Consider the following 16,707-nt stretch of genomic DNA (forward strand, 5'->3'; position numbering starts at 1 on the left):
GGGACCTGAACAGGAGAACCTAGTCCAGGTTGGTCAGGTTCAGGGGGACATCTGGCTGGGGGAAAGTTGGGAATCAGTCAGAGGCTGATGAGCAATTGCATTGCGCATCACTTGCTTTATACATTTCATCATCGTAGTAATAAATTGCATTATATTGTATTGTTATTGTTACTGTTATTCTTATATCTTCATTTTCTGTCCTTTTACACTGTCTATATTTCAACAAATAAGCTTTTGAATGGTAGGTGTAAGCTAACAACTCTGTGATGTTTAGGTGCCCAACAGGTTAAAACATGATTGACAAACAAATTTTAATAGCACAAAGAACACTTCTAAAATGTGTCTCTCCCGTGTTCAGAGAGGAGCAGTCAGTGATGACATCAGTCTGCCTCAATCAGCACACCCCAGCAGAGACCCTGCTGCCTTCGGGAGCTGTCAGACTTGAGGCCTTGGGGACACCTCGAGGGAGCCCTAGGGCACAGAGTAAGCGATGCCATGGTCGGGTGCTGTGCTGCTGAGCTGGGCCGGGCTCATGGGCCCAAGGGCAGCTCCTGACAAGCGCTGCAGAGAGACAGCTGTGCCCAGGAGCAGCTCCTCTGCACAGCACAGCAGGACTGGGGGCTCTGACCGCAGCTGGCATGCGGAGAGGAGAGAAGGAGAGAGGGCTTGGAGGCACTGAGGAGCGCAACAACAGAGGGCAGCGTGTGGGAGGAAACATCTGCAGGCTCTTGACACCGTGAGGCTCTGGCAGCAGGGCCATGCAGGTGGGGTTGCCAGAGGGGTCTTCTACAGCTGGCACATCCAATGGCTGATAGCATCTATCAGGATGGGTCTCTCTGTTTCTCCAGTGAGGAGTGGAAGATGTTTTAGAGAATGGCATTTATACGGGGTCATTTCCAGAAGAAGATTGAGGCTTGGTTTATCTGAAGAACAAGGCTTTTTTTTGGTTCTGTGCTTTCCAATTCCTGCATTGTAGAGGAGGGAAGTTTGAGGGAAATGTATTCTCAGGATTATACAAGAGACTGAGACTCCCAGAGCATTGCACAGAGAGATGAGAATGGAAACAATGAGATTCTGACAGGTTCTCCTGTAAAGAGAGAAGATCGCCTGGGGTGTGTGCTAAGACAGGGAATAAGTTTTCCTCATTTAAGTCTGTTCTAACTTTGATCTGCATTCTCATCTTCAACAGGCAGCTGTGTTTAAAATCAGCAAATGCCCAACAGCAGCTCTGTGAGCGAATTCCTCCTGCTGGCATTCGCAGACACGCGTGAGCTGCAGCTCCTGCACTTCGCGCTCTTCCTGGGCATCTACCTGGCTGCCCTCCTGGGCAACAGCCTCATCCTCAGCGCCGTAGCCTGCAACCACCGCCTCCACACCCCCATGTACTTCTTCCTGCTCAACCTCGCCCTCCTCGACATGGGCTGCATCTCCACCACTCTGCCCAAAGCCATGGCCAATGCCCTCTGGGACACCAGGGCCATCTCCTATCAAGGCTGTGCTGCACAGGTCTTCTTTTTAGTCTTCTTCATTGGAGCAGAATATTCCCTTCTCACTGTCATGGCCTACGATCGCTACGTTGCCATCTGCAAGCCCCTGCACTACGGGAGCCTCGTGGGCAGCAGAGCTTGTGCCCAGATGGCAGCAGCTGCCTGGGGCAGTGGCTTTCTCAATGCTGTCCTGCACACGGCCAACACATTTTCCCTTCCCCTCTGCCAAGGCAATGCTGTAGACCAGTTCTTCTGTGAAATCCCCCAGATCCTCAAGCTCTCCTGCTCAGATGTCTACCTTAGGGGAGCTGGAGTAGTTATATTTAGTATTTCTGTGTTATTTGGTTGTTCTATTTTCATTGTTATTTCCTATATTCACATCCTCAGGGCAGTGCTGAGGATGCCCTCTGAGCAGGGCCGGCACAAAGCATTCTCCACGTGCCTTCCACACCTGGCTGTTGTCTCCCTGATGGTCAGCACTGGCATGTTTTCCTATCTGAAGCCTGCATCCATCTCCTTCCCAACCCTGGACCTGGTGATAGCAGTTCTCTACTCAGTTGTACCTCCAGCAGTGAACCCTCTCATCTACAGCATAAAGAACAAGGAACTAAGGAATTCAGTGAGGACAGTGCTAGAATGCACAATTCTTCAATATATTCACAGATAATATTATGCATAAAATCAAAATTCCCATATTTCCTCAAAAAAAGGAAGACTTATTTTCTTAATATATGTCTGTATTATTATATTCAGAAGATATTTTTTCTTATATAACTAATATATTTCTTATCCTCCTAGTTGTTAATAATTTAGTTGTTACTCATTTACAGGAAACATGGCAGTTTCCTGTATGGATACACCCAATAAGGAAGTCATACGTTTATTTCACTCAGGTCCCTTCTCTTCCCATCTCCTGTGCAGTTAGTCTCAGCAGCCCCACCATTCAGGAGGGACTCAGGGCCAAGAGCCCAGCTGACACATGCAGGAGAAGCCCTGGTGGCCCTCGGGGCTGCCCCTCACTGCCTGCTGGGCTCTGCCTCTCTGCTGCCTTTGGGTCGGGGCTGCTACTTCCCTGGAGCCATGGCCATGGCCAGCAGCAGGATGTGGCCCTTTCAGTGTTTCTTTCTTTTTGGTTCCTCATTTCTTTCTTGTGCCCTTGTATCTGTGTTAGTCTTGAGGTCTCATATGCCTCATTGACAGTCCTGTTGTTTCTACAGTGGCATCCCTGTGGCTGCAGGCAGCAGCAGGCAGTGTGCAGCCCTGGGTCACAGCTGCCTCCCTGCTAGCACCACAGTAACAAATGGGGCTGTTCAGGGCAAACCCAGAAGTCTGGACACCTTTTCCAAATGTGCTATCAGGAACATAGCCAAGGGGTTGCTCCCTGCTGTTTTGTTTTCTGGGGGTTCATCATGAAGTGAGGGACATAGGCTGAATATCCCAGGGTGGTCCCTGAGGAACCAAGGGCAGCACTAAAAGCTTCCATTATGGCAGAACTTGCCTAAGGAGATGATAAATGATTTTTAACTCATCTGCATGGAAGTGCACCCCCTGCAGTGGGATAGATGGCAGATTCCAGCCTGTAGAGGAATCTGGAGCTGCCAGGAGATGTCAGGGGATCTGCAGGGACAATGCTCAGTGGGCAGTAATTAGAACCTCATAAAATGTATGAGTATCTAAAGAAGGGTCTGGTAAAGGAAAAGGGGAATCTGATGAGTCCATGGGCTAAAGGGGGGCTCTGCAATGCCACAAGAGGTGGTGAAGAGCCAGCAGGCAAAGGCCCATAAGACTGCAGAGTAATTGAGGATAGGCATTTTGAAGTGCTGTGGGCGAGGTCTGGTGCAGCACTCGCCTGCCCTTTGTGCCCTCAGAGACACCCCATGGCCCTTCCCAGCACTGCCCTGTGCTGCTGAGCCATCAGGGCAGATGGAAAGGGGCTCAGCAGCAGAGATCCCCATGGAGATGGGTCTGCTGCCCACCCTGAGCAGCACGGGCAGGGCGAAGATGCCTGGGGTCCTGGGTCACCACAGCCCCTGGCTCTCACAGCAGCACCGCCAGCTTGGATCCCTGCAGGGAGCACAGGGAGGGAAGCAGCAACAGCCAGCCAGGCCAGCATGGACACATTGACCTGGGCCCTCTCTGGGAGCAGGGATGGCCCTGGGGAAGAGCAGGGCAGCATTGCTGGGCCTGCACTGATGGGGAAAGGGCAAAGGGAAAGCTCTTTGTGCAGGCCCCTGCTCAGGGCAGGCTGCTCTGTGGCTGGGCCAGGCCTCTTGTGCTGGCCTGGGGAGCGGGGCTGGTCCTGCGGGGCATAGGCACTGTGTGCTGGGGATCTCCCAGGCAGGAGATCAGGGCTCCTGCAGCTTCACAGACCTCCATTTCCTGGCACCATAGCCAGACTCCTCCTTGCTCACCCCAAGCAGACACTACACATGTATGAGCTGCCTGCTTCCTCCTCCTCTAGAGGGAGAAGGGGAAAACAAAACAAAACAAAACAAAACAAAACAAAACCATAAAAACTCAGAGAGATAGACACATAAGTAAGGGAAAGGAAAAGAAAAACGAAAGAAAAAGATATTCCAACCCCAAACATGAGGAATATTTAGTAACTTTTCAATTCCCACAAGCAGACCACTGTACTGCCAGTCTCTGAGAAACTGTAACCTTAACTTGGAAAGATGACGCCAATATTTACTGCTGAGCACCATGTTGTGCCTGAGGTGGACTGACCAGAGCTCAAGTGCTCAGTCTGGTGTGAGCAGGCAGAGGAGAGCTCAGCAGCCCCAGGGCACACAGCAGCCCCAGCAAAGGAGCCTGGCGAGTGATTCCTTGCAGCCGTCCGGGGATGGTGACTCCACCACTTCCCCGGGCAGCCCATTCCAATGCCTAACAACCCTTTCGGAAGAGAAGTTCTTCCTAACATCCAAACTAAACCTCGCCTGGCACAACTTTAGCCCATTCCCACCTCATCCAGTCATTGGGCACGTGGGAGGAGACCAACCCCCACCTCGCTACAGCCTCCTTTAAGGTATCTGTAGAGAGCGATAAGGTCGCCCCTGAGCCTCCTTTTCTCCAGGCTGAACAAGCCCAGCTCCCTCAGCCGCTCCTCGTAGGACTTGTTCTCCAGGCCCCTCGCCAGCTTCGTCGCCCTTCTCTGGACTCGCTCAAGCACCTCCATGTCCTTCTTGTAGAGATGTCGTTCGATGTCTTTCCTGTATTGAGGGGCCCAAAACTGAACACAGTACTCGAGGTGCGGCCTCACCAGAGCTGAGTACAGGAGGACAATCACCTCCCTAGCCCTGCTGGCCACACTGCTTCTGATACAAGCCAGGATGCCAGTGGCCTTCTTGGCCACCTGGGCACACTGCTGGATCATATTCAGCTGACCATCAACCAATACTCCCAGGTCCTCCTCTGCCTGGCAGCTTTCCAACCACTTATCTCCCAGCCTATAGCACTGCTTGTATATCACAAGTTCCTCACCTATTTTTACAGGCACATACTCTAGCACTAGATTATCTTATCCGTCTCCTCCATCCTGGGTTACAATTCTGTACGGCCTTACAGATAAGGTGTTAGTGACTAAGGTAGCATCAGACATAAAAGGTTTCTAGTCTTCCATCTAATTAAACATAGCAACGTATTTCAAATTTGGTTTTATTATTCTAATAGGGAGAGAACCAAATGTCCTTCTGAACTGATATCACCAGGGCCTGCAGGGATGTCAGGAAGGGCCCAGGGCCTGCCTCTGCTCTGTGGTGCACAGGGAGATGGTAAAGACACAAATCGTGGGGCAAAGCCGGAGCTCCTTGTCCTTCCGAGCAGGAAAACATTGTCCTCCAGATCAGGGCTCTTCCCCAGCAAGGTGGCCATGAACCCTGCCTGCCCTCCTCCTGCCATGCTGCATGTGCAGGCTGCAGCAGAGGGGACCACCAGCCAGCCCCTGCATGGGGCTCTGCCACCCGCCCGGCCCCGGCCCTCTCCAGCGCCCTCCTTGCTGCTCTCTGATGCACACCAGCACCTCCCTGTGCAGCCGGCCAGCACATCTGCTGAGGGCCAGGGTGACTGCTGCAGGGGCAGGGAGCTCAGCATGGCCTTTGCAGCCCCCTGCCCCGGGCCTGCCTCTGCCCTTGGGCTCGGCCCCAGCCTTGGCTCTGTTGGCAGGAGCGCTCTTGGCATGCGCTTCCTGGCCTCCCCTGGCCTGCGCACAGCTGCTGCCCACTCCGGCTGCTGCCACAAACGTGTCCTCACAAGCAGCACCACCCCTTGGGCTGCTTCTGCTGGCCTCCCCCACCACACTGCCTTGACTCCTTGTCTATCCTGCACCGAAACGCATCTCTTGGCTGTCAGTGCCCTCTCCCCTGCCATGGTGGGATGTGTTTCCAGTGGGCCATCGACTATACACGGTAATGAACACTATGAGAAGGACTAGAGGGATCCTCCTTCCAGCCAGGGGGAGGCAGGGAGGAAAGGGACAATCAGGTTTACTGGACTGGGTATATTTAATGGCCTGACACATCAGATCCACAAATGTATCAGGCTCTACTATGCACCGGTGCACAGAGTACCCTAATGCCATCAAGCCAGAAAGAGTTAGAACCCACCTGTATTGCTGGAGTGACAGGGGGATCCCAACTGTACTGGAGGCTGAAGTGAGTCTAACAGGGAAGGAATGGCAAAAGCACCCCATTGGGACTGGCCCAGAGGCTATGTGCATCCTCAGCATAGACTGCTTCAGGAGAAGGTACTTCAAAGTTCCAAGACGGCACCACTGGTGGGGCTTTGGCAGAGCTGCCTTGTGAAAAGAGCTGCCCAGTCAATAGCAACTCTATTGACTGGGCAGGCCTTTTCACATTACTCAATTTAGTTTTCCGTGGCTGGAAGGGGACAATTTCCCCAAAGAGGCCAAGCTCATGGGTACAGCTACAGCCACTTGGAGAAATATTTTCTTTAGTTTTCATTCTGAGTTTTCCACAGCAGAACCAAGAGAGACCGTGGATGTCGAGTTTTCTAGTAAGATTCAGGTTGTACTTCTCAGGTTCCAGTGGTCATTTTGAATTTATTTTATTTCAAATTTTTTTTATATTATATTTTATTTTCTATTATTTATTGATTTGATTTGATTTGATTTGATTTTAATTTTATTTATTTTATTTTATCTGAAGGCACCCCTGACCTATCTTAGAAAGGGTTTCATGTGCTGGGCTGGGCTGCATTTACAGGGACAAAGACCACTGCTGGCAGTGGAGGTGTCAGACCTCCAGACTCTGCTTTTCCTCCCTATGGAGGTCTCCAAAGAAGTCACCCTGGATCAATAGCAAGAGAAGAATGATGTTCAAAATTGAAATGCAGCAAAAATCAACCTTTAAAACTAGAAAAGGTTTCTTACTAGGTGCTTTTTGAAAACTTCTTCCTTAACTACAGCATGCAAGTTCTGCAATTAGGTGCAAAAGCTGTGAAGACTTGAAGAAAACTATGGAGGAGATGTTAGGAGTTTCTGCATTTTAATGAGTTCCATGGTGTATTTTGGTGCTCAGTCTATGAAGCTCAGGTACTGAGAGGAGAATGATGCAACCGCTTTAGCAAGTAAAGTCAGGAGGAAAAGCTGAAGTGACTTGGAGTATTAATGGGCCCCACTGAGGGCTGTTCCTAACAAAGCCTCCCCAGGGCCTTGTTAGGGCAGATAATTGGAGGCCATGGTTACAGACAGGCAAAGCACTGTGCTGAGAAAAGTCTTGGTTGGTTTTAGTGAAGCAGAAGAGCCAAGGCCTGACCCCTGGAACTGTGAGGGGAGATCCTGCACCCCTATGTCCATCTCAGGGCTCTTCCTGGGGTCTGTGGGATGTGGTGGGCAGTGTGATGCCATGAGAACAACACTGGTGTCACACCTCCGTGGTGCTGCACAGGGTTGCAAGGAATCGATGAGGCCTCATCACAATGAATATAACAATAACATATTTCCTCCTAAGCTCTAGCCAAGAGGACAGAAATTTCAGGGCTGTTGGACCTGCCATTTCTACCAGCACCCTCTGCCTTCCCCTCTACAGGCTTTCCTATCATGTGCCACAGTCTGAACTATTTCCTTGCAGTCTGCAGACACCCATCTCTGTTCACCACGTTGCTTTCATCCCTTGCTTTCACCCATGTCTAGTCAGACCTCACCAGATGTTCCTTGAAAGACAAAGCCAGGGTCTGATCAGAGGGTGACCTCTGGCACCACAGCACAACCCTTTGAGGGACATTTCTTCCTCCTTGTGGCCAATGTTTAACTTCCAAGGTGCACTGTGTAGAAGTTTTTTCTTCTGCTCTTTCCTACTGCCAAAGAAAGCTCCATGAGGGTGGAAAGCACTCCTGAAGTAGGCATCCCAACCCAGCAGGCTCCTTGCGGCCTCTCAGCCAACCACACACAAGTCACCTCAGCAGCAGCTTCCAAGCCAGGGGCCTGCTGCTGGCCTTGCAGCTTCTTCTGGAGACACAGCCAAGCCTTGTGCCTCCTGATGCCCACTCATGGACTCAAGCAGAAGGGACAGGACAACCCATGTTGGGGCCTTCTTTCTGCCTGGGTCCTCCTAGGTGTGTAGGCAGAGGGGATCCCCCAGTCAGCATGCCAAGCAGATGCCTTGTGCTGGCCATGCAGGGCCACTGCCAGATGTCAGCCCAAAAGTGCAGCTCCCAGGGAGAAGTCAAGGCTGACCTGCCACCTACAGACGGAAGTGACCTCCCAGTCCCTTTCCGTGACACGTTCCTGCTGCTGCCCTATCAAGTGCAGAGACAGAAGTGACCTCACTGTCACTGCCACAGTCACAATCCTCCTGCTGGGGCAGGAGATGCTGAGGCAGAGCTCACCTCTCTCTAGTCCCTTAGGGACTAGATTTTAATTTTCTGTGTTAGAGATTAAGCAAAGTTTTAGTTGGAGTGTTTTGTGTTCTGCTTGTGGTGTCAGGTCTCTGGTTAGGGTATGGGCAAGCATTATGGTTTAGGGTGTTTTTTTTTAGGTATGGCAAGAAGTCTGGGGTTAAATAGAGCATTTTAATGTTAGTGTTAAGGGCAGAGATTAGGGTGAGCAAGAGAGTAAAGGTAAGGGAATGGAGCTCTGTGCTGAGTTTTTCTTCAGGTGCTACCTTGAGTTCTGCATTACAATAGTGGATTCCTGTCAAGGTGGTTGACTAATGTCTTGGTTGAGGGATTAATGTTACTCTTGAAAATAGTGTAAGGGCCATACAAGACTGTTCGAAGTCAGTGTTACAGCAGCATCAACTTTACCTCTTACCTCTTACCCTCTTACAACTACAAAGGTAAGCTTTCGAGCTCTTCTTCACTTCTTCCCTCACCCCAATCTGACATCTCTCCTGGCCAGGCTACTCCTGACCTCCCCATAACAGTCATCTAACTGGGATCAGCTTTCTGATGGCTTTCATTATATCAGAGTACCTGTCTTAGAGTACCTGACTATTCTTTGGGAGAAAAAGTTTGTCATGATATATAATCTAATTTTTCGTAATATCTAATCTAAATCTCCCCTTGTGGCCATTTTCTTGAGTCCTATCATTAGTTATCTGAGAGAAGAGGCTGACCCCTTGTAATGGGTTTACGTGGCAAGGTTTTGGTAGCATGGAGCCATAGGGGTGGTTTCTGTGAGAAAGATCTAGAAGCTGCCCCATGTTTGGGAAGGGCCCCATTGTTTTCCAGATCTGAGCCAATAAGCGATGTTGTTTTGCGCCTCTGTGAGAGCATATTTAAGACAGGGAAAAAACGCTGCGCCACGCAGCAGCCGGGAGAGTCAAGGGAATGAGAGAACAGCCTTGCACCAAGGTCAGTGTAGAAGGAGGGGGAGAGGTGCTCCAGGCGCCGGAGCAGAAGTCCCCTGCGGCCTGTGGTGAGGACCATGGTGAAGCAGGATGTCCCCCTGCAGCCCATGGAGTACCGCGGTGGAGCAGGGTTCCACGCTGCAGCCCGTGGAGGAGACCACGGTGGAGCAGGTGGCCCTGCACTGATGGAGGCTGCCGCCTGTGGAAGACCCCTGCCGGAGCAGATTCCGGGCCGGACCTGTAGCCCGTGGAGAGGAGCCCACGCAGGAGCAGGTGATCTGGCAGGAGCTGCTGCCCGTAGGGGAGCCAGGTTGGAGCAGTTTTCTCCTGAGGGATGGACCCCGTGGTACGGACCCATATCTGGAGCAGTTCTGGAAGAGCTGCTGCCTGTGGGAAGCCCACGCCGGATCAGTTCATCAAGGACTGCATCCCGTGGGTGGGACCCCACAGCACAGGGGACGAGAGTGACCGAGAAGGAGCGGCAGAGAAGAAGTGCTGTAGACTGACCATAACCCCCATTCCCCGTTCCCCTGCGCCGCTCGGGGGGAGGAGGTGGAAGAGGGTGGATGGGGGGGGAAGGTGCTTTTGGTTTTTTTTTTTTCCTTTGTTTTCTCACTTCTCTCGCTTGTTAGTTGTAGGCAATAAATCTTACTATCTCCTTATGCCGAGTCTGTTTTGCCCGTTACAATAATTATTGCGTGATTTTCTCGTCCTTATCTCAATCCTTGAGCCCTTTTCACATATTTTCTCCCCATTCCTCTTTGAGGAGGGGGAGTGAGAGAGCGGCTGTGGTGGAGCTCGGCTGCCCACTCAAGCGGAACCACGACACCCCTGCCTCATCACAACCTCAACAGCATGTGTTCTCACCTCGGCAATTCCAAAGGGACATAAGTGACTGGAATGTGCTGGGACTTGGTCTGTGCTTACTGAGCCTCAGTGAGTGCCACTGACTGAGCAGGTGCAGATGGTTACCAGAATGTTCTACCAGCTGGGGACAGGCTGGACAACAGTCAGTAATGAGCAATTGCACTGTGTTTAACTTGCTTTGTACATAACAATAACAATAACAGCAACTCTTATTATTTCTCTTCCCTTTCAGTCCTTTAAACTGCCCTTATCTCAACACATAAGCATTTTGGGGGGGGAGAGGGCTGATGTGAGCCAACTGCTGTGTGGTGCTGAGCTGCCCACCAGGTTAAAGCACAACATGTTTGACAACCACAGTCCAACAGCACAAATCACCCTTGTAAAAGTCATCTCCCCTGTGTTCAGAGAAGTGCAGATGGTGACAAATTCAGTCTGATTCAAACAGCACACCCCAATAGAGACCCTGCTGCCTTCGGGAGCTGTCAGACCTGAGGGCTTGGGGACATCTCGAGGGAGCCCAAGGGCACAGAGCAAGCGATGCCATGGTCGGGTGCTGTGCTGCTGAGCTGGGCCGGGCTCCTGGGCACAAGGGGAGCTCCTGGCAAGCGCTGCAGAGAGACAGCTGTGGCCAGGAGCAGCTCCTCTGCACAGCGCAGCAGGACTGGGGGCTCTGACCGCAGCTGGCAGGCAGACAGGAGAGAAGGAGAGAGGGCTTGGAGGCACTGAGGAGCGCAACAACAGAGGGCAGCGTGTGGCAGGACACATCTGCAGGCTCTTGACACCGTGAGGCTCTGGCAGCAGGGCCATGCAGGTGGGGTTGCCAGAGGGGTCTCCTACATCTGGGACATCCAATAGCTGATAGCATCTGTCAGGGTCATTGTCTCTATTTCTACAAAAAGGAGTAGAAAATGCTGTATAGAATAACATTTATGATTGCATATTTCAAGAGGAAAAACAAGAGAGGGGCTACCTGAAAGGCAAGACTTTTTCTGTAGCCTATGTTTGCAGATTCCTGCAGTGGAGGGGAGGCAGATTTCATGGTAATGGATTGTCAGTATTGTAGTGGAGACTGAGACTCCAAGAGAATTGCAGTGAGAGATCAGTTTGTCAGCAATGAAGTTTATAAAGTCCCTTCACACACCTCAGCCCAGAAACTGCATCAACATCATTTTGTGGTCCTCTCAGGTTTTATCCTAGCTGATCTTTATGAGCTGCAAGCCCCCCGATGCCCAGTGCTGGGAGACATCCCTGTCTTTGGGAGGTCTCTGCCAGCTTGAAGTGAGCACAGATCATTTGCAAAGAGCAGGAGCTGTGTCCTCTGCAGGCAGAGCTGCAGCACAGGAGGGTCTGCTGAGTGTCCGTCTGTCCCTCCCTGGCCTTGCCTCCCCTGGCAGCAGCACGCTGGCATTCCTCCTGGCTTCTCCAGCTGGCCGTGCTGCTGCTGGTCTTGTTTGCAGGCTGGCTGGGGATGGGGGTTTCACATGCCCATGGGGTGAGCCCTCGGTGTGCTTGGGGGAAGGGGAGTACGGGGACAGGGTGAGGGGTGTGGAGATGGGCACTTTGTGCCTGGATTCCTCTACACTCAGCAGTGTTCAGGTTCTTCAGAGATCAGTCTCTGAGTACAACTTGCCTGCAACACTCACAGGGTGGGTGAGACCAGTATTGATAGACAGATTATCTGTCCTCACTAAAGGACACTGCACTATAGGGCCAGTCCCTTTTTCCCTTAGGATGCACAACATTTCCACTTATGTGCTGGAGAAATGCCTGGGATTTCTGTTTTAGAAAAACTCAGCAGGTGTGGTAGGTCAGTAACAACAAAAAGTCTAACCCTATAAAATAAAAATTTATATATATATATATATATATATATATATATATATATATATATATGTATCTGCTCTGAAGTTGGGTAACCTGAGAGCAACACTGGGGCAAGGTTCGTTGATATCAGCAGTGAAGAGAGTCTGAGATTACCTCATGTTCCTCCTTACCTCTGGCTTTTGGACATAACTGACTCTTCCGTTGCCCACAGAGGAGTCCCCTGCTCCCAGGGATACCCTCAGGCGTCAGGAAGAACTCATGAAAGGGACCTGCCAAATGTCTTCCTGGAAATGGACAATTTTCTGGAGATTCTAAATGAGAAATGGGATGAGTTTTTCTCTGGTAAGTCTGTTGTACATTATTACTGTTCTTTCTCTTCTTTGTTCAGGATCACATCCCCAAAAAAGCAGATGTCCAACAGCAGCTCCATCACTGAGTTCCTCCTGCTGGCATTCGCAGACACACGCGAGCTGCAGCTCCTGCACTTCGCGCTCTTCCTGGGCATCTACCTGGCTGCCCTCCTGGGCAACGGCCTCATCCTCAGCGCTGTAGCCTGCCACCACCGCCTGCACACCCCCATGTACTTCTTCCTCCTCAACCTCGCCCTCCTCGACATGGGCTGCATCTCCACCACTCTGCCCAAAGCCATGGCCAATGCCCTCTGGGACAACAGGGCCATCTCCTATCAAGGATGTGCTGCACAGGTCTTTTTCGTTGCTTTCTTGTTTGGAGCAGAGTTTTCCCTTCTCACTGTCATGTCGTATGACCGCTACATTGCCATCTGCAAGCCCTTGCACTACGGGAGCCTCGTGGGCAGCAGAGCTTGTGCCCAGATGGCAGCAGCTGCCTGGGGCAGTGGCTTTCTCACTGCTGTCCTGCACACGGCCAGCACATTTTCCCTGCCCCTCTGCCACGGCAATGCCCTGGACCAGTTCTTCTGTGAAATCCCCCACATCCTCAAGCTCTCCTGCTCAGATGCCTACCTCAGAGAAGTCGGGGCATTTGTGTTTACTGTTTCTTTAGTCTTTGGTTGTTTTGTTTTCATTGTAGTGTCCTATGTGCAGATCTTCAGGGCTGTGCTGAGGATGCCCTCTGAGCAGGGCAAGCACAAAGCCTTTTCCACGTGCCTCCCTCACCTGGCAGTGGTTTCCCTGTTTGTCAGCACTGCCATATTTGCCTACCTGAAGCCCGCTTCCATCTCTTCCCCATCTCTGGACTTGGTGGTGTCACTTATGTACTCAGTGGTACCTCCAGCAGTGAACCCCCTCATCTACAGCATGAGGAACCAGGAGCTCAAGGTTGCAGTGAAGAAGATGATTCTATATGTGCTTCTTAAGCATCAATGTTGTTAATATTATCGTGATTTGTATCATATCATTTTCATATTTTGTAGTATTATCATATTGTAATCATTAATAATAATCCTCTGAAGACTACCATTGTATTTGAGAAATTGACATGACAGATTTTTATATTATTTTTCTTTTTTATTTTTAAAATAATTTTTAATATTGATTTAATTTATTTAGTAATTTATTTACTTTGAATACATCTTCTAATCAACCAATTGAACTAGGCTTCCTCTGTAGGTATAGTCAATTAAGAAAAGAGCATAACTTCACTGGTCTCAGCTGCCATCTCTTCCCATCTCCTCTGGAGCTGGGGGAGCAGCTGCAGCACTCAGGAGGGGCTTGGGGCCAAGATCCAAGCTGACACATGCAGGAGCAGCCCTGGTGGCCCTCGGGGCTGCCCCTCACTGCCTGCTGGGCTCTGCCTCTCTGCTGCCTTTGGGTCGGGGCTGCTGCTTCCCTGGAGCCATGGCCATGACCAGCAGCAGGACGTGGCCTTTTCCCTGCTACTCTCTTTTGGTCTCCACATTGTTCTCTTGTGCTCTTGTACGTGGGTTAGCCATCAGATCTCATGCACCTTGGTGAGTTTCCTGATGCCCCTAGAGTGGCATCTCCTCCACATCTCTGTACACCTCTTCTAAAGCTGGTGTCAGAAATACACCCAAGGAGCTCCTCCCTGAACAGCCCTCTTGTTTTTCTGGGCTTCAGGATGGATCAGATTCCCATAGTGATCGCTGAAGGACAAAGGGCTGGACTGGAATCTGACTTCTTGGTAGCATATGGCCCAGCAAACAGTAATAATTGGCCTTGACTGGCCTGGGAGTGTCCACTGGTGCTGGGTTTGATGGCAAATGGCAACCTGGAGAGGAATGTGGAGCTGCTCTGTGGCTGGGCCAGGCCTCTTGTGCTGGCCTGGGGAGCGCGGCTGGCCCTGCAGGGCACAGGCACTGTGTGCTGGGGATCTCCCAGGAAGAGAGCAGGGCTCCTGCAGGTTCACGGACCTCCACCTCCTGAGCTGGGGCTGGCCCCAGCGCAGGGGCTGCTGGGGAGGCCCAAAGCCACCTTTGTGCCAGAAGCTGCAGTGCCTTTGAGGGGCTGGGGCTGTGGTGGCCATGCCCAGAGCCCTTCAGCAGCCTGCACTGGGCACTGCCCTGGGGCCAGCCCAGCCTGGGCTGCTGGGCTGGGCTGGGGAGAGGGCAGGGAGGTGGGGAGAGGTGGGCAGGGGCTGGGCTGGGCAGTGCCCGGCAGAGGGCAACAGTAGCGTCAGGGAGCGGTGGCAGCATGCAGGGGAGGGCTCCCAGCAGGGCTTGGTGCTGCAGAGCCAGGGCTGTGCAAAGGGAGCCCAGAGCTGCAGGGGCAGGGGAGAGGAGGCCGAGGGCCAGGGAGGATGCTGCAGGGGCAGGGAGCTCAGCATGGCCCTTGCAGCCCCCTGCCTCTGCCCTTGGGCTCGGCCCCGGCCTTGGCTCTGCTGGCAGGAGCGCTCTTGGCATGCACTTCCTGGCCTCCCCTGGCCTGCACACAGCTGCTGCCCAGTCCGGCTGCTGCCACAAACGTGTCCTCACCAGCAGCACCACCCCTTGGGCTGCTTCTGCTGGCCTCCCCCACCCCACTGCCTTGATTCCTTGTCTGCTGGGCCCCACCTTCCACACCCAAATGCATCCCTTTGCTATCAACACTCTCTCCACTGCACCATGGAATGACAGTGCCATGGTGGGACGTGTTTCCAGTGTGCTGTCTACCAGACACAGTAATAAATATGACGAGCAGGACTAGAGGGGTCCTCCTTCCAGCCAGGGGGAGGCAGGGAGGAAAGGGACAATGGGATTTACTGGAATGGATGTATTTAATGGCTGGGTACATCAGACCCACAAAATGTATCACGCTCTACTAGACACCGGTGCACAGAGTACCCTGATGTCATCAAGCTAAAAAGAGGTAGAACACACCTGTATTTCTGGAGTGATAGGGGAATCCCAAGAGATAACTGTACTGGAGGCTGAAGGGAGTCTAACTGGGAAGGAATGGCAAAAGCACCCCATTGGGACTCGTCCAGAGGCTATGTGCATCCTTGGCATAGACTGCTTCAGCAGTGGGAACTTCAAAGTTCCAAGAGGGCACCACGGGTGGGGCTTTGGCAGAGCTGCCTTGGAGACAAAGGACATGAAACTGTTGTCTACCTTGCTTGGCCTTCCGCAGAATCCTTCTGTTGGGGGTTTGCTGAGGGTTGAAGAACAGCAGGTGCCAATGGCTACCATGGTGGCGCACCTGAGGCAGCGTCACGCTAACCGAGACTCCCTGATTGCCATCCATGAGCTTCGTTCATCGACTGGAGAGCCAAGGTGTAGATGCAGAGCTTGGGAGCGTGCTTTAGTGATGGTCTTGTCAGCACTAAGGTAAAGTTGCCTGACTTGGGTTACACGTCCCAGAGTAGTGTCAGGCACAATGCAATTCTTTTTGCCTTCTGCATCTATAGCACAGGAAGAAGGACTTTGCCCTACTCTATTGACTGGGCAGGTCTTTTCACATTACTCAATTTAGGTTTCCGTGGCTGAAAGAGAACAATTTCCCAAAAGAGGCAAAGGTCATGGGTACATCTAAAGCCACTTGAAGATATATTTTTTTACTTCTCATCCTGAGTTTTTGACAGAAGACACAAGAGAACCATGTCCAGTTGTCTAATAAGATTTAACCAGAATTTCTCAAGTTCTGATGGTCATTTCAACTTTTTTATTATTTTATTTTATTTATTATTTTATTTTATTTTATTTTATTTTATTTTATTTTATTTTATTTTATTTTATTTTATTTTATTTTATTTTATTTTATTTTATTTTATTTTATTTTATTTTATTTTATTTATTATTTGCTTCATTATTTTACCCAAGGAATGCCTGACTTGTCTTTGAAAAGGTTTCATGCGCTGAGCTTGGCTGCAGTTACAGGGACAAAGACCACTGCTGGCAGTAGAGGTTTCAGACCTCCAGACTCTGCTTTTCTCTGCTCCCTACTGAAGTCTCCAAAGAAGTTTCCGTGGATCAATAGCAATAGAAGAATGATGCTGAAAACTCAAATGCAGCAAAATTTAGCCTTTAAAACAAGAAAAGATATGTACTAGGTGCTTTTTGAAATCTTCTTCCTTAAGAATATCACACAAGCTCTGTAATTAGCTGTACAAGTTTTGAAGTCATGAAGAAAAGTATTGAAGAGATCTTAGGAGTTTCTTCAATTTAATGAGTTCCATGGTGTATTTACATGCACAGTCAATGAAGCTCAGGTACTGAGCTTCATGGACTGTGCACCAAAATATACCATGGAACTCCTCAGAGAGGAGAGCGATGCAATTGCTTAAGAATGTAAAGTCAGAAGGAAAAGTCA

General features: G+C 50.9%; 2 protein-coding genes across 2 annotated transcripts; both read left to right on the forward strand.

Annotated features, from left to right (window-relative positions):
- Positions 1–1,212: 1,212 nt before the first annotated feature.
- On the forward strand, positions 1,213–12,245 carry LOC311428141 (olfactory receptor 14C36-like; the record flags this gene model as incomplete). Its single annotated transcript, XM_084539690.1, has 2 exons — positions 1,213–2,106; positions 12,195–12,245. 2 exons carry the CDS (start codon positions 1,213–1,215, stop codon positions 12,243–12,245), a joined length of 945 nt encoding a protein of 314 aa, XP_084395816.1.
- Positions 12,246–12,393: 148 nt separating this feature from the next.
- LOC311428142 (olfactory receptor 14A16-like) lies at positions 12,394–13,335 on the forward strand (the record flags this gene model as incomplete). Its single annotated transcript, XM_084539691.1, has 1 exon — positions 12,394–13,335. The coding sequence occupies one exon, from the start codon at positions 12,394–12,396 to the stop codon at positions 13,333–13,335; it is 942 nt and encodes a 313-aa protein (XP_084395817.1).
- Positions 13,336–16,707: the final 3,372 nt, after the last annotated feature.

This window comes from Aythya ferina (genome assembly GCF_964211825.1).
Source record: "Aythya ferina genome assembly, contig: HAP1_SCAFFOLD_29, whole genome shotgun sequence".
NCBI classification, from domain to species: Eukaryota; Metazoa; Chordata; class Aves; order Anseriformes; family Anatidae; genus Aythya; species Aythya ferina.